This window comes from Rhinatrema bivittatum, chromosome 8 (assembly GCF_901001135.1).
Source record: "Rhinatrema bivittatum chromosome 8, aRhiBiv1.1, whole genome shotgun sequence".
Classification (NCBI taxonomy): domain Eukaryota; kingdom Metazoa; phylum Chordata; class Amphibia; order Gymnophiona; family Rhinatrematidae; genus Rhinatrema; species Rhinatrema bivittatum.
The window spans coordinates 263,830,900-263,848,994 of record NC_042622.1 but is presented as its reverse complement, the minus strand read 5'-3'; the positions used below and the strand labels follow the sequence as shown (position 1 = coordinate 263,848,994).

The 18,095-nt window shown below is 43.9% G+C and overlaps 1 protein-coding gene across 1 annotated transcript in view; it reads left to right on the top strand.

Annotated features, from left to right (window-relative positions):
• The window catches only part of LOC115098328 (transcriptional-regulating factor 1-like), a 45,647-nt gene that overhangs the window by 13,752 nt on the left and 13,800 nt on the right, over positions 1–18,095 (top strand). The window contains exons 6-7 of the mRNA XM_029614865.1: positions 567–670; positions 1,329–1,404. Coding sequence (XP_029470725.1) covers positions 567–670; positions 1,329–1,404 — 180 coding nt within the window. The remainder of the gene's footprint in view (positions 1–566; positions 671–1,328; positions 1,405–18,095) is intronic.

The following is an 18,095-nucleotide window of genomic DNA, read 5'->3' as shown; positions in this document are numbered from 1 at the left end:
TGCTGGCAGGGAGGTAAAACCCAGGAATCTGGACTGATCTGTGGTATTTCAGGAATGAAAATTAGCAGATGAGAACCAATTTTCCTTTTCTTACACTTTTACTGTTTCTTCTTTTTTTCTTGAAAGACACTAGTGAATTATAAAAGATAATTCAACAATTATAAAGCTTCAAAGCAACAGTTGTGCAGGAAAATATTTTAGAGCCAAAGTTCACATACAAGTATGCAATAAAGTGCAAGCCTCTAAAATAAAATCCGACCTCGAAGCTGACCTAAAGCTAGAAACAAAGTAATACTGAATTAAGTCAAACTGTATTTATTATTAGTAACAATAAACTGGTACAAAAGCACATAATCAGCATTGGTTTCTGATGTAAGCAACACACAAAATGCTACAATAGAGAGAGTACATAGAGCCAATCGGTGTAATACTTAAGTAAAACACCACAGTCTGTAGGTAGAGAGAAACGAGGGGGGTGTGGGGAGACATTCCTGCACTGGCTATTCAGAGGTCTGCACAGCGTCCTGATGAAGGCTCCTGGCTAATTTCCTGCTCTTCTGTCCTAGTGGAGAGTCTGCTGAACATGGCATGTTCCAGTGCCTTCCCTGGAGGTGGCACCAACCAGGAGCTCGCATTGCATTGCCTGTTCGAGGCCAACGGGGATACGCTGGTAATGTCAGAATGCCCTGGAGCGCGGGGGGAGCAAGGATCAGAAGGCCCATCGCATGCCTGGGGTCTCTATCATCTTTGCTCTGCCACAGGCTGCATGGTGGGCTGGGTTTCTGGGAGGCAGGGGACCTGTGGACAGAGGATTAGCTAAGAGGACCTATGGGACAGGAGGCTGTGTGTGCAGGATGTAGAGGGATGTGAGATCTGGAGAGCTCAGGGGCAGGAGAGTTACTGAGGTAAAGTATCTAGAGGGATTTGAAAGCACGGGGCAAGGGGACATAGGCTATAGCAAAGAAGGTGCTGGGATTGGAGGGAGGGAGGGAGCAGGATGTAAAAGATTAGCAGAGTAATTCTTATGTAGCTATATAATCATTTCCATCTCAGCTAGTTCCAGGGTAAAATAAAATGTGAAGGACTTGCACGTAGGTGCTGCCGTTTATTACTTTGCGAGTCTGACTGAAAGCTAACATCGGTCCCCTGGGTTTCTCAGACAGTGAGGCAGAGGGCTGTAGGAAACCCAGTGCAGCTTATTCCTCCCCCTCAGAAGAGGACTGGAGCAAACCCCTGTATCAAGAACTGTTAATGTCCACATTTTAGCTTAAAGCCTTAGGATAAAGCTAGGTCTTACAGTGCTTGTATGTTCCTCTCTCCCTATCCAGGCTGCACTGGAGCTATTGCTCTTGAAGATGCCATCAAGGCCCCGGTCCCACCCCTTAGCAGATTATCACTATACAGGTAAGGACGGTGGGGCGGTGTTGTGTGGAGCAGGGGGTAGTTAGGATAAGGGCTTTGTGACGGGGTGCAGGGATAGCCCTAGTAGTGTGTTTATGTACTTAAGCTATTTTATCTGTGGGGAGATTTAGAGAGTCCTATCCTCATCCTAACCAAGTCCAGTGAAAAGGTGATTTACTGGGTGAATGGGCAGTGAACCTGGTTCTTTTTATCTCGCTTGTCTTGCTGAACAGAAAATCTCCCCGTCTGCTCTTCATCTCTCCCTTCCACTTCTACACCAGTCGAGGGCAAATGGATTTTATCCCTCCCCTCCTGTATCTGGAGGCGCACATATATATCCACCAATAGACCCTGTAAAAAAAGGTTGTTTTCATGTAATAATAATTGGACGCAGGCACTAATAGCAAATATATTGTATTAATATTTAATCTTTTCAGTAGAACTAGCAAACAAGAGATCGATTTCTCTTCACCAAATACAGTCCATGTTACCAGCGCAAGAATAGTTGTGAACAGCTTTTTTTTCTTAGCCCCAGAAGAAGCCTTGTACGGCAGAAGAGGCCTTTACAGGGACAGAGACAATACAGGACAAACATTTTTGGAATCTAACAGGGTCATTCCTCAAATTGCGATGACGTCCTAACACACGCGATTTGGAAATTCAAATTAGGGAAAGGGGAGGAGTTTGGGCGGGGTGAAGGAAAATTTAGGGGCCTGTAGTGCTGTGGGCGATTAAATGTATCGCCCGTTAGCGCCCGCATTAGCGCCGGAAATAGCTACGCTGTGGGGGTGACAGTGTACGGCGCGACCGCGGAGGGCGAAAACGCACCGCCGCGATGCAGCCACCTGCTCACTTTTGCCCCCACGGGCAATCATTTTGTTATAATTAAAGCGAAATGATGAATCCAGGCCTAATAATCAAACAGTGGAATTAGCGGTGAAGGTGCATAACCTAGGTGTAATAATAGACCCTGAACTAAACCTGAAACATCTCACATATCACTGAAAGTAAAAGGAGGATACGCTAATTTAATGGCTCTCAGAAAGTTAAAACCTTTTATTAATGCTAGCAAATTTCCGAACAGCTCTATAAGCACTAATCTTCGCAAGCACTGATTGTTGTAACGCCCTGCTACTAGGATTACCACAGGTGACCATAAGACCGCTTCAAATATTGCAAAATTCTGCCGCGAGAATCTCGAGGAAAAAGGGAAGAGAGACCACGTTACAGTAACACTTTCAGAACTACACTGGTCACCTCTAGAACAAAGAGTACAATATAAAACGCTATGTACAATACACAAATTAATTCATGATGGAAAAGCGGAGTGGCTGAACACAGCACTTACGTGTACACGTACCACACAGAAATCTGAGGCCGGCTACTAAGGCCCTACTGGCTGTTCCATCTGTTAAGTCAGCACGACTCACACAAGTAAGGGAGCGAGCACGGTCTTTGGCAGGACCCGTATTGTGGAATTCAGTGCCGCTGGAGATGAGACTGCAGAGAAACTTCAAACTTTTCAAAGGAAGTCTTAAAAGCCTGGCTTTTTCTAAAGAGAACGGAGAAAACAAATAAGCTCGTAATTGTTAACTTTATATACGAACTGTAAAAAGAGACTTTCCTCCGACATGTAAGCAAAACTCAACAAATAGTTTTATATTAAAAGAACCCTGTTACCGCTCCTTGTTGGCACGTCTTATAATATGTTTTCTATTTCAAACAATCTCTCTTACTTTATGTGCCTTTCTGTAAACCGTTGTGATGGTAAATTAACTTAACGACGGTATAGAAAAGATTTTAAATAAATATATGGGGTGCTAGAGAAATGCAATGGGACTCTACACAGCACTTCGGTGTGACTTTCATAAAGTATCCTTTTTTTTCTGGACAATGTTTCAATTTTTTTCCTTTTGAATGAAGATGCCTTTTATGTGACTTTCTGCTATTCCCAGAGTAACCTTTTGCAATCCGGCCTTATTGAAATTGTTTTCATTGAAAGCGGTTTATATATATATTTGTGCGTTGTTTGCTTTCTGTACATGCTACAAATGCACACGGCGTTAAGTGATTTTAGAAGCGGCGTGAGCGAGGAATGATTTGATTAGGGCACGCTTTGTGATCAATGTATGTACGTGCCATAGTGTTTTATCTTTTGATATTGTGTAATAAAGCTTGCAACAACAACAACTTTTTCATATTAATTAAGATATTAGTGGTGGTACATTTTTTTTACAGGGTTTATTGGTGGATATTCTAGTTTAGGAACCCACATATTATTTGTTTTGTCAAAAGCCTACTTCTATATATTATATATAATATTTTATGACCTCACTAGTACTTATAACAGAACCAGAGTAGCCAGTATCTCTGCCTCCAGGCATTGGAAGGATGGGTGTTGGCTCATGCTCACCCTCGGATTAAAACGTTAAGCCTTTAACAACTTTTTATGCAGAGCCAGTGTGATTGCTGTATCCTTCAGAGAGCTGATTTTTCTTCTTTTGCCAAAGAAGTGGCCATGCTCCCGTATTTAAGAAATAAATAAATATTTTGCCATGCAGTGACTGACGTGAGCCCTCGGCGTAGCCCAACTCCCTATCCCAAGGTGTCTGGGATTGGGTGGAGTTCATCTGAATAATTTTCCTTTCTGTAGGAATGCTTCTTGAAGAATCGTTTCATTTCAGGGGGTCTTAAAAATAGAAAAGTTAAAGGTGCTAACTGACGAGTGCTGTAAGATTAGTTTTTTTTTTGCTTTTTTTTTTAAATCCATTTTTAAAGGTAAGGCTTCAATTGGCATCTGTTTCTAGCAGATCAGTACAGGGACCCTTAATTGTTACGGGATTGTTTGAAGCATAGACTTAGCATTAATAGTAAATAATGGCAGAAAAAAACATTGTTGCTGTCAGGCTTGTGGAACCAAGCTCTCTTCAGCAGGGCACGAATCCCTCTGCCAGTTACGCTGCAGCAACTCTGAGCCAGATGAAATCTTAACATTGCCAGGCATGCTTTGGAGCCTGCGTTGTCGTCATTGCAGGCAAAGTCAGTTTTAGTGGTGCAGGAGCCTGTTGAAGCTCCCAGAAACAGACCTAAGGCCCATCCCCATCCGCTCATCCATCCAATTAATTTACCATTATAATTCTCATCACATACTCTTGGGATCCTGTATTTATCCCGTGCTTTCTTGAATTCAGATACTGTTTTTGTCTCCACCACGTCCACTGGGAAAGCTGTTCCACAAATCCACTACCCTGTCTGTAAAGAAATATTTCCTAAGATTACTCCTGAGTCTGCCCCTTTCAACCTCATCTCATGAACCCTCGTTCTAGAGCCTCCTTTCCATTGAAAAAGGCTCACCTCCTGTGCATGGAAACCTTTGAGATATTTGAAGGTCTCTACCATATCTCCCCTTTCTTGCTTTTCCTCTAGGGTAGACCTGTTTAGATCTTTGTCTATTCCCATAGGCTTTAGAACAAAGACTACTCACCATTTTAGTTGCCACCCTCTGGACCAACTCCATCCTATTTCTGTCCCTTTTCAGGTGCAGTCTCCAGAACTGAGATCTCACCAGGGGCAATGTCCCCACCCTTTTTTTTCCCCCTTCAAATAATGATTACTTTCCAGAATTCTTTAAGCTCTTGCATTGGGCTTTTTGACCCTTGCAGGGCCAGACTGCCTCATGGGAGGTTTAATCTCAGCCAGTCCCATCTCCTCAGAACGAACGCCAACCCACTTAAACAGGCCTCAGAAGAAGAGAGGTTATACTGAGGTTCCAAGAGGAGGATTGTGCAGGGAGTCGTTTTGATTCCCTTGAAGAGGGAGAAATATATTTTGAAGATAAGGTTCTAATAAGGCTTTTCTATAAAGAAGAAATGAAAGCCTTAAGTTCTCAAGTGAACTCTGTATTGAAACTAACAGAGAGCAAGGTGGCACCTGCTTGGAATACAATATTAAAGGGAATGCAAAAGGCATCTGCCCCCTTTCTAATGCATTTGGAGAGAGAATCTATCCGAGTGCTTGCTGACTGGGAGTCCCCAGAGGTAGGAGATAGGCATTTGCACATTTTTAACAAGTTGTACCCCCTGCCGATTGAGATACAGAAGTGTCTTTTTCATCAGCCAACGGTTGATGCAATGGTCTCAGCAGTGACCAGGAAAATTAAGAAGGTGCAGCCTTGAAGGACCTTCAGGACAGAGCTAATTTTTAAAGCATATATTTTCAGCTATTGCCTTTTCAAGCAGCTATTTGCTCAAGTTATGTTGCAAGAGCTCTTCTGCATTGGAGAAGAAATTTCCAAACTCGAGTCTGCGACTGCAGACAACTTATATGACATAATTAGAGTAAGAGCTAGATCTCTAGTGTTATCTGTGGTAGCAAGAAGGCTTCTTTGGTTTCGCCATTGGATGTCAGATGCATGGTCTAAAATTCACTTATGCAAATTTACCTTTTAAGTAAACATTTTGGAAAAGAATTGGAAGGGCTAGTCAAAAATTTAGGCGAAACAAAGCCACGAAGACTGCCAGAAGATAGATTGAGAATGTCTAACCGCACTTTCAGAGATCGGAATCAATCAATTCCAAGATTACTGGTGATCTCGCCCAGAGAGGTGGTACAGTTCTCAAGCTGCAAGATTTAGAGAGAAGATGCAGTCCTTTTTGAGGACCCAGGAGATCTTAAATGAACACAAGAGCCTCTGCCACAATGCATTGAGGGTCTGTGGATCAATTCTTTATTAGAGCCAATAGGTGACAAGTTTCAACTGTTTTGTAAAGAGTGGATACATATTACAATGGACCAGTGGGTCCTAGACATCGTAATGGTTATGCACTAAAGCTGGCACATCCAGTAAGAGAAAATTTCATATTCCCTGTATGTACCCAGATCAGTCCAGACTCCTGGGTTTTGCCTTCCTTCCAGCAGATGGAGACAGAGAGTTTTGCAGCCACCGCCTCATAACCTGGTGTGCCACCTGCAGTCCCTCAGTATTTCTTTGTCTCCAGCAGATGGAGGAGGTGCAAAACCTGCAGCTCTGTACCTAGGAGAAAAAAAAAGAGAAGGAAGAAAAAGGAGATTTTCCTCCCAGGAGATTGGCAGGTCCTGGTGGGATCATCCCTCCTGGTGGTAGAGGTGGGCAAGCAGGGGTTGGGGACCCTTGATTACTCACTGAATCTTGCCAGAGGTGAAAGCTGGTGGTCCAGTTCCCTCACCTCCAGGAGGATTGGGAGAAACCTCTGTCACCCTTTTAGACAGGGAAGTTAACAATTTATAAAAACATATAGAAACATAGAAATGATGGCAGAAGAAGACCAAACGGCCCATCCAGTCTGCCAGCAAGCTTTCACACTTTTTTTTTTTCTCATACTTATCTGTTACTCTTGGCCCTTATTAGTAACTTTTTGGTTCTAGTTACCTTCCACCCCCGCTATTGATGTAGAGAGCAGTGCTGTAGCTGCATCTAAGTGAAGTATCTAGCTTAATTGGTTAGGGGTAATAACTGCTGCAGTAAGCAAGCTACTCCCACGTTTATTTGTTTACCCAGCCTGTGCCATTCAGTCCTTGTTGGTTGTTGTCTGAATATAATTCCTTTCTTCTTTATTCCCCCCTGCCGTTGAAGCAGTGAGTTGCGCTGGATATGTATTCCAAGTGAAGTATCAGGCTTAATTGATTCGGGGTAGTAACCGCTGTAACAAGCAAGGTACATCCATAATTATTTGTTTACTCAGACTATGTAATTCAGTCCTTATTGGTTGTTACCTGAATATAAATCCTCTTTTCCTCTTTCCCCCCTGCCGTTGAAGCAGAGCACTATGCTGGATATGCATTGAAAGTGAAGTATCAGACTTATTTGGTTTGGGGTAGTAACTGCCGCAACAAGCAAGCTACTCCCCATTTTTTGTGAATGCAAATCCTTTTTACCACATTTCCTCTTGCCGTTGAAGCATAGAGCAATGTTGGAGTCGCATTGAGAGTGAGAATGTTTATTGAATAAGGGTATTAATCTCCAGGTAGTAGCTGTCATTCCCGCAGCTACCCCCATGGCTCTACTCTTCATTCCCATCTAGTCTTTATGGATCCACAGTATTTATCCCACGCCTCTTTGAACTCCTTCACAGTTTTGGTCTTTACCACTTCCTCTGGAAGAGCATTCCAGGCATCCACCACCCTCTCCGTAAAGAAATGTTTCCTGACATTGGTTCTGAGTCTCTCATATAAAGTTTATTATAAAAAGTTTATTTTTGTCTCTTATAAAGTTTAAAAAAAAATGATAGGAGAGAGTGTGTGGGTTTTTGTGTTTTGTTTTTTTCCCCTTCTTCTCTTTCTGTTGGGTGCCCCTTGCTCGACTTACCTTACTGAGCCCCCATTTAGCCACAGCCCCAGTGCCTTCTCCTCTCTGGGCGTGTGCCGCATGGTCGGGGTAGGCCATGCCACATGGGTGCCGATGCAACGCATGCGGAGCGAGTAGGGAGTCTGACCAGGAGGCAGTGGATCTGGTCATGGCTGGCTTACGTGGTCCAACCAAGACCTTCCCTTTACATAAGTCGGTTAAACAGCTGGTGCTCAGGGAGCGGGATACTCCGGAGACTGGCCTTAAGGTTAGCAGAACCGTGGATAAGCTGTGTCCTTTGCCCGAACACACTCTGGAGCCCTTAAGGGTTCCAAAGGTGGATGCCTCCACGGCAGTTACGATAAGGACCACCATTCCAGTGGCCGGCGCTGCAGCTTTGAAGGAATTACAGGTCAGGAAGCTTGAGGTGCACCTTAAGATTTTCAAAGTGTCTGCTCTTGGCATCCGTGCTTTTTTGGTGTGTGCAGCAGTTTTATGCTTCGGGCTGGGCTGCGATGGGTGCAGCAGTTTCAAAATAACAAAGCTATGTCGCCCTCAGAGACTAAGCAGGCGGAGCGCTTGGACGCAGTGGTCACTTATGGTGCCGATGCATTGTATGACCTCATCCGTACTTCTGCTGGGCAGACTGGATGGGCCGTTTGGTCTTCTTCTGCCGTCATTTCTATGTTTCTATGATTTATTTATGTATGTATGTATTTATTTATTTATTTGCTTTTATATACTGACATTCGATCGAGATATCACATCGGTTTACATATAACTCGGTGAATAGGGCAGGGTCTGCCTTATTTTACACGAAACAATTAACATGGTAACTTGCCTTGTTTTACATTGTAACATTTAACATGGTAACTTGTCTAGCAACGAAGGAGATGAGTATAGATTATAACAAATTAAAATATATAGGATAGTAGTAAATCACAGTAACATTTATAATGTCATATGAATATGGGTTTACATAGTAATGAGGTAATTTGAGAGTTTAAAACAAAAACATTTTACATTGCAACAAGGATTTATGACAATTTACATTGCGTCGGGGTGACATCGTAATGTGGTGTTTGAACAATTTATAACAGTCTAGATCAAAGCAATGTGGCTTGTTTCAGGTTTGGAGAGGGTATTAATGTGAGGGAAGATAGAGGGAGGGGAAGTAGAGGCGGTGGGTGGCGGGAGGCTAGCGGAGGGGTCTTTGTGGGGGGTGAGAGGTCTTTATGGGGGGGAGGGGTGGAGAGGGAGGGAGGGGGGTAGAGTGGGAGGGGCGTGAGATGAGGGAGGGTGGTGAGGAAGTGAGTGGAGGTGGGGGGGGGGGATAATTATGGGTGCATGTTGAAGGGGGGGAGTGAGGATACAGTGGTAGGGAGTTATGTCAGCGGATGGTTATGTCAGCGCTGACATCATCAGATGGTTATGTCAGCGCTGACATCATCAGATGGTTATGTCAGCGCTGACATCATCAGATGGTTATGTCAGCGCTGACATCATCAGATGGTTATGTCAGCGCTGACATCATCAGATGGTTATGTCAGCGGTCTCAGCCAGGAGGCTTCTTTGGTTGCAAAAGTGGTTGGTGGACGTTTCATCAAAGGCCCAGCTTAGAGCCTTACTTACTTTTAAAGGGCAAGCTTCTTTTTAGAGAAGACTTGGAGCAGCTGATAAAGCTTCTGGGGGATAATAAAGTACACAACCTGCCGAAGGACAAGCCCCAAAGGGCCCAAAGGATTTTTTCCGGCGTGCTCTCGATTTCGGGGGCAAAGGCGTGTCCAACTGCCATTAGCAATGGTAACATGGAATAGACTTAGTTTTTGGGTACTTGCCAGGTTCTTATGGCCTGGATTGGCCACTGTTGGAAACAGGATGCTGGGCTTGATGGACCCTTGGTCTGACCCAGCATGGCAATTTCTTATGTTCTTATGTTCTTCAACAAGGCAGAGCTCCGGGCGCCGTCCAAAGGCAGACCTCAGGGAGGTCGCAGTCCTGGAACCAGTCATTTTGAGGCCATAGGAAGAGCAGAGAGGGCTCCAGCCGAGGTAGTGGTGGAGCCAAGCCCACTCCTCAGTCCCACTCATCAGAGGTTGCTTGACTCAATTTTATGAGGAGTGGACCAAGATCACGTCGGACCAATTGGTTCTAAGTGTACTAGGACAAGACTACGCTTTAAAGTTTGCTCGTTCACTAAGAAACCTGTTCGTTTTATTTATTTATTTATGTAAACTCTTTTTTTTATACCGTCGTTAAACTATATACCATCACAACGGTTTACATATAGAACTATGTAAACGTACAGCAATGTAAGAAATTGCATTGGGTAATACTTCTAACAGAGTGCCAGTAAAGGACCGGTTACATAGTTTCAAAAATAAAGTATCTAGATGAATGTTATGAATCTTGTCCAATTATACTTGGAAAGATTTACCTTATATGTATACTCTTTGTACATTTATTTAGCAGTTTTTTATACCGACCTTCATAGTAGATAACCATATCGGATCGGTTTACATTTTAACAAAGGGTAAAACTGAGGTAACAATTCTGGTAAATAATAGATAACAAAGGAAAAGGAATAAGTCAAAGTTACAATCAACAAGGTATGGAAAACTTGGAGGCTTAAAGACAAGCTGGAAGGAAGATAGAGGCAGGTAGAATAAATATAACATGATACGAATAATTTAACGGGTTAGAGCATATGCTTTAACCAGGAAATGCCAGTGTCCATTGTTCAGGAGGAAGTGTGTCAAAGTCCTTGTAAGAAGTGAGGCTCAAACTAGTGATTATCCGGTGGATCTGGGAAGGCTTGGTGAAAGAGCCACGTCTTTAGTCTTTTTCTGAAGGTTAAGAGGCAGGGTTCCAATCTGAGATTTGCTGGGATATTGTTCCAGATAGCTGGGCCTGCAATTGAAAAAGCTCTGTCTTTGGTCGTAGAGCGGCGAGTGGCTTTAGTAGGGGGAAATTTCAGAGTGCCTTTGTGGATATCTCTCGTTGGTCTGTTAGAGGAGTGGAGTTTGAAAGGGATATCCAGGTCGAGTTGGAGTTGCTGATGGATGGTTTTGTGTATTAGGGTAATAGATTTGTACAGGATTCTGAAATTTACTGGTAACCAATGTAGGTTTCTGAGGACGGGGGAGATGTGTTCACCGCGGCTGGTGTTGGTCAGCAGTCTCGCTGCCGCATTTTGTAACATCTGCAGTGGTTTGGTGGTAGATTTAGGGAGGCCTAGAAAGAGGGCACTGCAGTAATCTATTTTGGCGAACAGAAGAGCCTGGAGGACTGTCCTGAAGTCTTGGAAAAATAAGAGTGGTCTCAGTCGTTTCAAAACCTGTAGTCTGAAGAAACTGTCTTTGGTGGTTGTGTTGACCATTTTTTTAAGGTTTAGACGATTGTCTATTATTACCCCAAGGTCTCTAACGTGCGTACAGGTGATGTGAGCATTGTGCGGTGAAGGTGGAGGAAGATTGTTTTCATTTGAAGAGATGAAGAGAAGTTCCGTCTTTGAGGCATTGAGGACCAAGTTTAAGCTGTTGAGTAGATTAGTAATGGATAGAAGACAGTTATTCCAGTAGGTGAGAGCTTTTGAGATGGATTCTGTTATTGGGATTAGAATCTGTACATCATCTGCGTACAGATAGTGAATTAGGTTGAGGTCTGTCAGTAGTTGGCAGAGGGGGAGGAGGTATATATTAAAGAGGGTTGGAGATAAGGAGGATCCTTGTGGTACGCCAAGGGAAGATTTTGTTAGAGGTGACTCCTTGTTATTGATTTTGACTTTAAAAGTCCTATTGCTGAGAAAGGACCTGAACCAGTTGTGGGCTGATCCGGAGATGCCGATATCCTCAAGGCGATCCAGGAGGATGGTGTGGTTGACTGTGTCAAATGCCGCCGAAATGTCTAACAGAACTAATAAGAAGGAATGTCCTTTGTCTAATCCCATTATAATATGGTCTGTAAGCGAAATGAGGAGGGTCTCCGTGTTGCGTGATTTCCGGAAGCCATATTGCGAGGGGTATAGGATCTTATGGTCCTCTAGATATTCTGAAAGCTGGGTGTTTACCAGTTTCTCTGTAAGTTTGGCAACGAATGGTAGATTGGAGATGGGTCTAAAGTTGGCTAGTACATTAGGGTCTAGATTGTGTTTCTTGAGGAGGGGCTTAAGAGAAGCAGTTTTTAGGCTGTCTGGGTAGCTTCCTTGAGTTAGAAGGCTGTTAATAATATTTGTTAGAGGTCCTGAGATTGTGTCTGGAATAAGCAGCAGGAGTCTTGATGGGATATTATCAGCCGGATGACTAGATGGTTTCTGTCTTTTTAGAATGGATTCAATCTCTTTGGTGGAGATTAATTCGAAGCTGTCCAACTTAGGTTTAGCGAACAAATTGAAATTCTCATCTGATTTGAGAGGTGTTGTATTAGGAGGAAGGAGGGCGAGAGTATTTACATTACAATTAATGGTGAAATAGTAAACATAACAAAATTACGTGCTGTGGGTTGATGTTCTACTGTGCTTTATTTTTCCATTTCTCCGTTCTCTTTGTAAAACGCTTGATTGAAAAGCCAGGTTTTTAAACTTTTTTTTTTTTTTTTTTTTTTAAGTTTGAAATTTTTTTGCAGTCTAATTTCAAGGGGCATGGTGTTCCATAGTATCGGTCCCTCCTATGCTAGTGCCCGCTCTCTAACTTGTGTCAGTCATGCTGTTCTAACTGAAGGGATAGTTAGGAGGGCTTTGTTGGCCGATCTGAGATTTCTCTGAGGGACATGCACACGCAGTGCTGTGTTCAGCCACTCCGTTTTTTCATCGTTAATTGGTTTGTGTATTGTGCATAGTGTTTTGTAATGTATCCTTTGTTCTATGAGTAGCCAGTGTAATTTTGCTAGGGTTTCAGTAATGTGATCACTTTTTCTTTTTACCAGTAAGAATTCTTGCAGCAGAGTTTTGCAAAATTTGGAGTGGTCTTATAGTTATGTATGGTAATCCCAAAAATAGTGTGATACAGAGGTCTGTTCTAGCAGATATTAGTGCTTGTAACACTGTACGAAAATTTGTTGGTGTTAATGGTTTTAGTCTCCTGAGGACCATAAGTTTGGCGAGCCTTCTTTCACTTTTAGAGATACATGTTGTTTCAGGCTTAGTTCTGTGTCAGTAATTCATGGTATCTCCTTGTGCCTCGGTGGAAGAGAAGATGGTCGTGTAACAAACTATCTGACGTCTGGGAATGCTGGGAACCATTGTTCCCGTCCCCCAGGAAGAGCAAGGGATGGGACATTATTCCATTTATTTTGTGGTTCCAAAAAAGGAGGGAATGTTCTGTCCAGTTCTGGACTTAGAGAAAGTGAACGAAGCTCTCACAGTTCCCCAGTTTCAGATGGAGACTCTGCGGTTGGTCATTTCAGTGGTACGAAACGGAGAGTTCCTGACTTCCTTGGATCTAACAGAAGCGTACCTACACATAGGGATCCGTCCGGATCATCAAAGGTTTCTCCGGTTCATTTTCAACTTTGCACCCTTCTGTTCGGTTTGGCAACGGCTCTGAGAACCTTTTCAAAGGTGATGATGGTGGTGGCAGCAGCCCTCAGAAAGGAGGGTGTGCTGGTTCACCCATATCTGGATGATCGGCTCATTTGAGTGAAGTCAGAGGTCCTTTACAGGCAGGCAGTGGAAGTGGTGTTGCACCGCTTGAGATCCTTGGATTGGATAGTGAATTTGTCCAAGAGCATCTCTCCCCTTAACAGGTCCTGGAGTTTTTGGGTGCGCTTTTAGATACCCGAGTGGGGAAAGTGTTTCGCACAGAGGAGCGTATTGTGAAGTTGCAGTCTCAAGTTCTACATCTATTGGAGGCCCGAGTGCCTAGGGTCTGGGATTACTTGCAGGTCCTCTGCTCCATGGCATCTACCTTGGAATTGGTTCCACTGGTGTTTGCTCATATGAGACCTCTACAGAAGGCATTGCTATCCTGGTAGGATCCAATGTTAGTTACTATATGCCTTCCCTCCTTGGCCACTGCTGGGCAGGATCATTCATAGAATCGAGCACCACAAGGTCCTACTAATAGTTCCAGATTGGCCCAGGCGTTTGTGGTATGCGGACATGCGGAGACTCCTGTTAGAGACCCTTCTGTACCTCCCAGTGCACAGGGGCCTGCTTCAGCAGGGACCGATCCTTCATGAGGATCCGACTCAATTCTGTATTATGGTCTGGCCTTGAGGGAGCTCGCCTGATGAAGCGAGAATATTCCGCGGCATTAATTGCCACCTTACTCCGTGCTCGGAAATTCTCTACATCCCTAGCGTATGTGCAGCTCTGGAGAGTATTTGAGGCTTGGTGCAAGGAACGCAGTGTCCCTCCCAGGGCGGTCAAAATTCCAATAATTCTGGAATTTTTACAGGACTGCTTTAATAAAGGTTTGACCCTTAACTCCTTGAAGGTCCAGGTAGCGGCTCTCTCCTGTTTCAGGAGCAAGGTGAAAGGAAACCCTCCTGTTGGCTTGTCCGGATGTGGCCCATTTTCTGAAAGGGGTGAAGCACCTCCGGCCACCCCTATGGTGGCTGGTTCCCTTGTGGAATCTTAATCTAGTATTAGTATTTTTGGCAGGGCCCTCCTGTTGGCCGCTGCACAGTCTTTCCTTGAGTTTATTAACCTTGAAAACTGTGTTCCTGGTGGCTATATGCTCAGCATGTCTCATCTCTGAACTACAGGCATTGTCGTGTCGGGAACTGTTCCTCCAGATGACTCCAGGAGAGTTGCAGCTTCTTACCCTTCCATCCTTCTTACCTAAGGTAGTCTCAGAGTTTCATTTGAATCAGTCCATTTCATTGCCATCCCTAGATAAGCACAAGGTTGCAGAAGAATTCTGCTTCTTCTGTCATTTGAATGCCAGTAGACTTTAGGTGCAGTATCTGGAAGTTTCAGAACCAGTCCTAAAGACAGACCGCCTGTTTGTCCTTCACGGTGGAAGGAACAGGGCGAACCAGCTTCGTGGGCTACCATAGTTGCTGGATTAGGAGTTGGTCATGGGAGCCTATGTGGAGACTGGAAAGCCATTAACTTCCCAGGTTTAAATCTCATTCCACTAGGTCTCAGGCGGTCTCATGGACGGAAGCTAGGCTGCCATCTCCTGTCAATATCTGCCAAGCGGCAACGTGGTCTTCCTTGCAGACCTTCTCCAGCTTCTATCACCTGGACATACAGGCTCGAGAAGACCCAGTCTTTGCAAGGGCGGTGTTAACTGGACCACGGGCAGCCTCCAGCCCCGATCGGGAATAGCTTTTCTACATCCCATTGGTCCCGAGTCCATCTGGCTACATGCTAGGAAATGGAGAAATTACTTGATAATTTCGTTTTCCTTAGAGTAGACAGATGGACTCAGCATCCCGCCCATGGCTGCCGAAGATCGGTGCCAAGGGTTCAACCGTGGAGTAGATATAGATTTCCAAGAGATTACGGGTAAGCCATCATCCAGTCCCTAGATCAGGGCATCTATATTCTTACTGGGGTTCAGTGTTTAGTTGAGTACAGTTATGGTTATCTGTTTTTTGTTTTTTTATTTTCAGAGATTTTATTGAAAATAACCATTACATAAAAAATTGTACAGTATAAACATGAAACCTTGACACCAACAATGGTACTAAAGAATTACATCTGAAAATCGAATTCCCCTCTGCTTCCCCCATCTACCCCCCCCCCCGCCGCCCAACAAGACAATCCACGCTTTTAGAACCATGCAGCTAGACATGACAGTACCTAACAATACATAGCAATACATATACTTGAAGTCTCCAGTCCATACGGTAGCTTAACATGAAATTTCTTGAAATTTTCCATCCCATTCTTTTGAGAGACATCATATAAATGGATCCCAAACCTTGGCAAAAGCCCCTTTTTTGTGGGGAGTAGCTAAGAGCCATGTACGATAGTCTAGTTGTAAGAGAGTAAGCATCTCAGAATGCCATGTCTATCGTCGGGTAGTCTGGGGAATTCCATTTCATAAGAATGCACTTCCTCGTTTGTCCCAAAGACTTATTGATAAACATAGAATTGTAAGCACTCCAATCAGTGTCTGCTTCACTTACTCCTAGAATGGCCAGTGCAGCCGAGAGATCAGGTACATTGCTCAAAATCCCGGTTAAATGCTGCCAGAGATTAGTCCAAAAGCTTTGCAGATAGGGACATGACCAAAATCCGTGAGACAGAGATGCTTCCGGTGCAAGGCATTTAAGACATGCCGAGCTAGGAATAATCCGCATGCGGTAGGCCTGAATGGGTGCTATCGTGGCTCTATGGATAATTCGAAAATATTTTTCTCTTCTGGTAGCTGAGACCATAGCTTTGTGTGATCTCTGAATTGCCTCCAAGAAGTCGTCGTCCTCGATGTTAACCCAAGTCCTGACTCTAGATTGCAGATAAGAGTCTCAAACCTCCGTATGGCACAACTCCTTGTAAAAAAAAACAAACTATAAAGAGTTGCTAAGGATTGTTTCCGTGTTTTGAATAAAGACAGCAGTCTCTGGAACGATCCAGCTCTTTCAGTGGCACAATGGGAGTCAACATTTTTAGCCATGAAACTTGCAATTTGCAGATAACAAAGGAAATCCTGTGGGCGCCACCCATACATTTCTTGACACTGTTTAAAGGTATACATCTTTACAGTATGTTCATCTATCAGATCAGCAAACATATCTATACCTTATTGAGTTAAGTTGTGATAGAAAGGACTGGACCAACCAGGAGTAAATCTAGGGTTTCTACTTATAGGCATAGTGAATGAAGACCGCCACTGTAGGGCCATCTTACTGCGCATAGTGCGCCAGCCATATCTGGCGTAGGATACAACTAGATTTGTCTGCAAGTCTGTTGGGAGCTCATTAGAGGTGGCATATAGGAGGCACCTTACGTCTATGGGAGAGGCCATCCAGCGGTCTAAATTCAGATCAGAAAAACAAGCACTCCCATAAAGCCAATCTCCTACCGAACGTAGAGCGCACGCCATATTGTACAATGGTATATTAGGAAATCCCCATCCACCCTTGGCGATTGGACCCATTAGTTTCCATAACGCAATCCTTGCTTTGCGATTACGCCATAGAAATGCTGTACTTATTCTGTTTAGAGCACAAATATCCTTAGCAGAGAGAGCCATAGGCAATATCTGTAGGACGCATAATTAGTCTTGGGAGGAGAGTCATCTTAAATAGCGCATTCCGGCCCATCAGGGAAAGAGGTAAACTCATCCAGCTGTGCGTTTCTTTCCTAATCTTTTCTATAATAGGAGGGATGTTAAAGATGTAACAACGAGCAGGGTCCCCCGTAATATATATGCCCAGGTATTTAATTGCCTTGTCTACCCAGCGAAGGGGGAGCCCCATCCAGTTGGACTTTAAGTGGCCCATAATATCCAACACCTCAGATTTATCCAGGTTTAATTTGAGACCTGAAAATGATCCATAATCCACAAACATTTTCAGAATTTTTGGGAGGAGACTTTGCGCTTGTGGGATAAAAAGCAGAATATCATCCGCGAAAAGAAATGTATTGGGTAGAATCTGTCCCCAAGTGTGGTGGCGGTATCCAATGCCTCTCAACATGTGTACCAAGGGCTCCAGCGATAGTATAAACAACAGTGGAGACATTGGGCACCCCCCTGCCTTGTACCTCTAGTTAACGAGAATGGGGACGAGAGACATCCATTCGCCATCACTCTAGCTCCTGGGTTTGAGTAAAGAACCATGATAGCTTGATAATAAAAGCCCGTAAAACCCATCTTCCCCAAGGTATGTTTGAGAAATGACCATGATACCCGGTCAAATGCCTTTTCGGCATCGAACCCTACTAACACTGGATCTACAAATTTCTGATTGTTACAAAGTTGCAATAAATGGGCCATCCTCCTTATATTTATACTCAAACGTCTACCTTTTACAAAGCCTGCTTGTCCTGGCACTATCAGGGCAGTTAGAATGCCACCTAGTCTATTCGCCAATACTTTCGCATATATTTTTATGTCTACATTAAGTAGAGAAATTGGCCTGTAAGCCATTGGCGAAGTTGGATCATGGCCTGGTTTAGGGAGAACTATGATAGGAGCCATGCGGAGTGATTCCGGCATTACCCCAGTTTGCACCATGGTGTTGAACATGGAGGCCATACTGGGACCAATATCTGGTTTGAGAATCTTGTAGAAAAAAGGGATAAGACCATCAGGGCCCGGAGCTTTAAGGTTTTGTAGACTCTGGATCACTGATTGAATTTCCTCCTCCCGTATAGGCGCATTTAGATGGACCAACTGTTCACTGGTTAGCCGAGGTAAATCAACAGCTTGCATAAAGGGCTCTCTCTTCTCCAAGTCTTCCCCCTCTACGCTATATA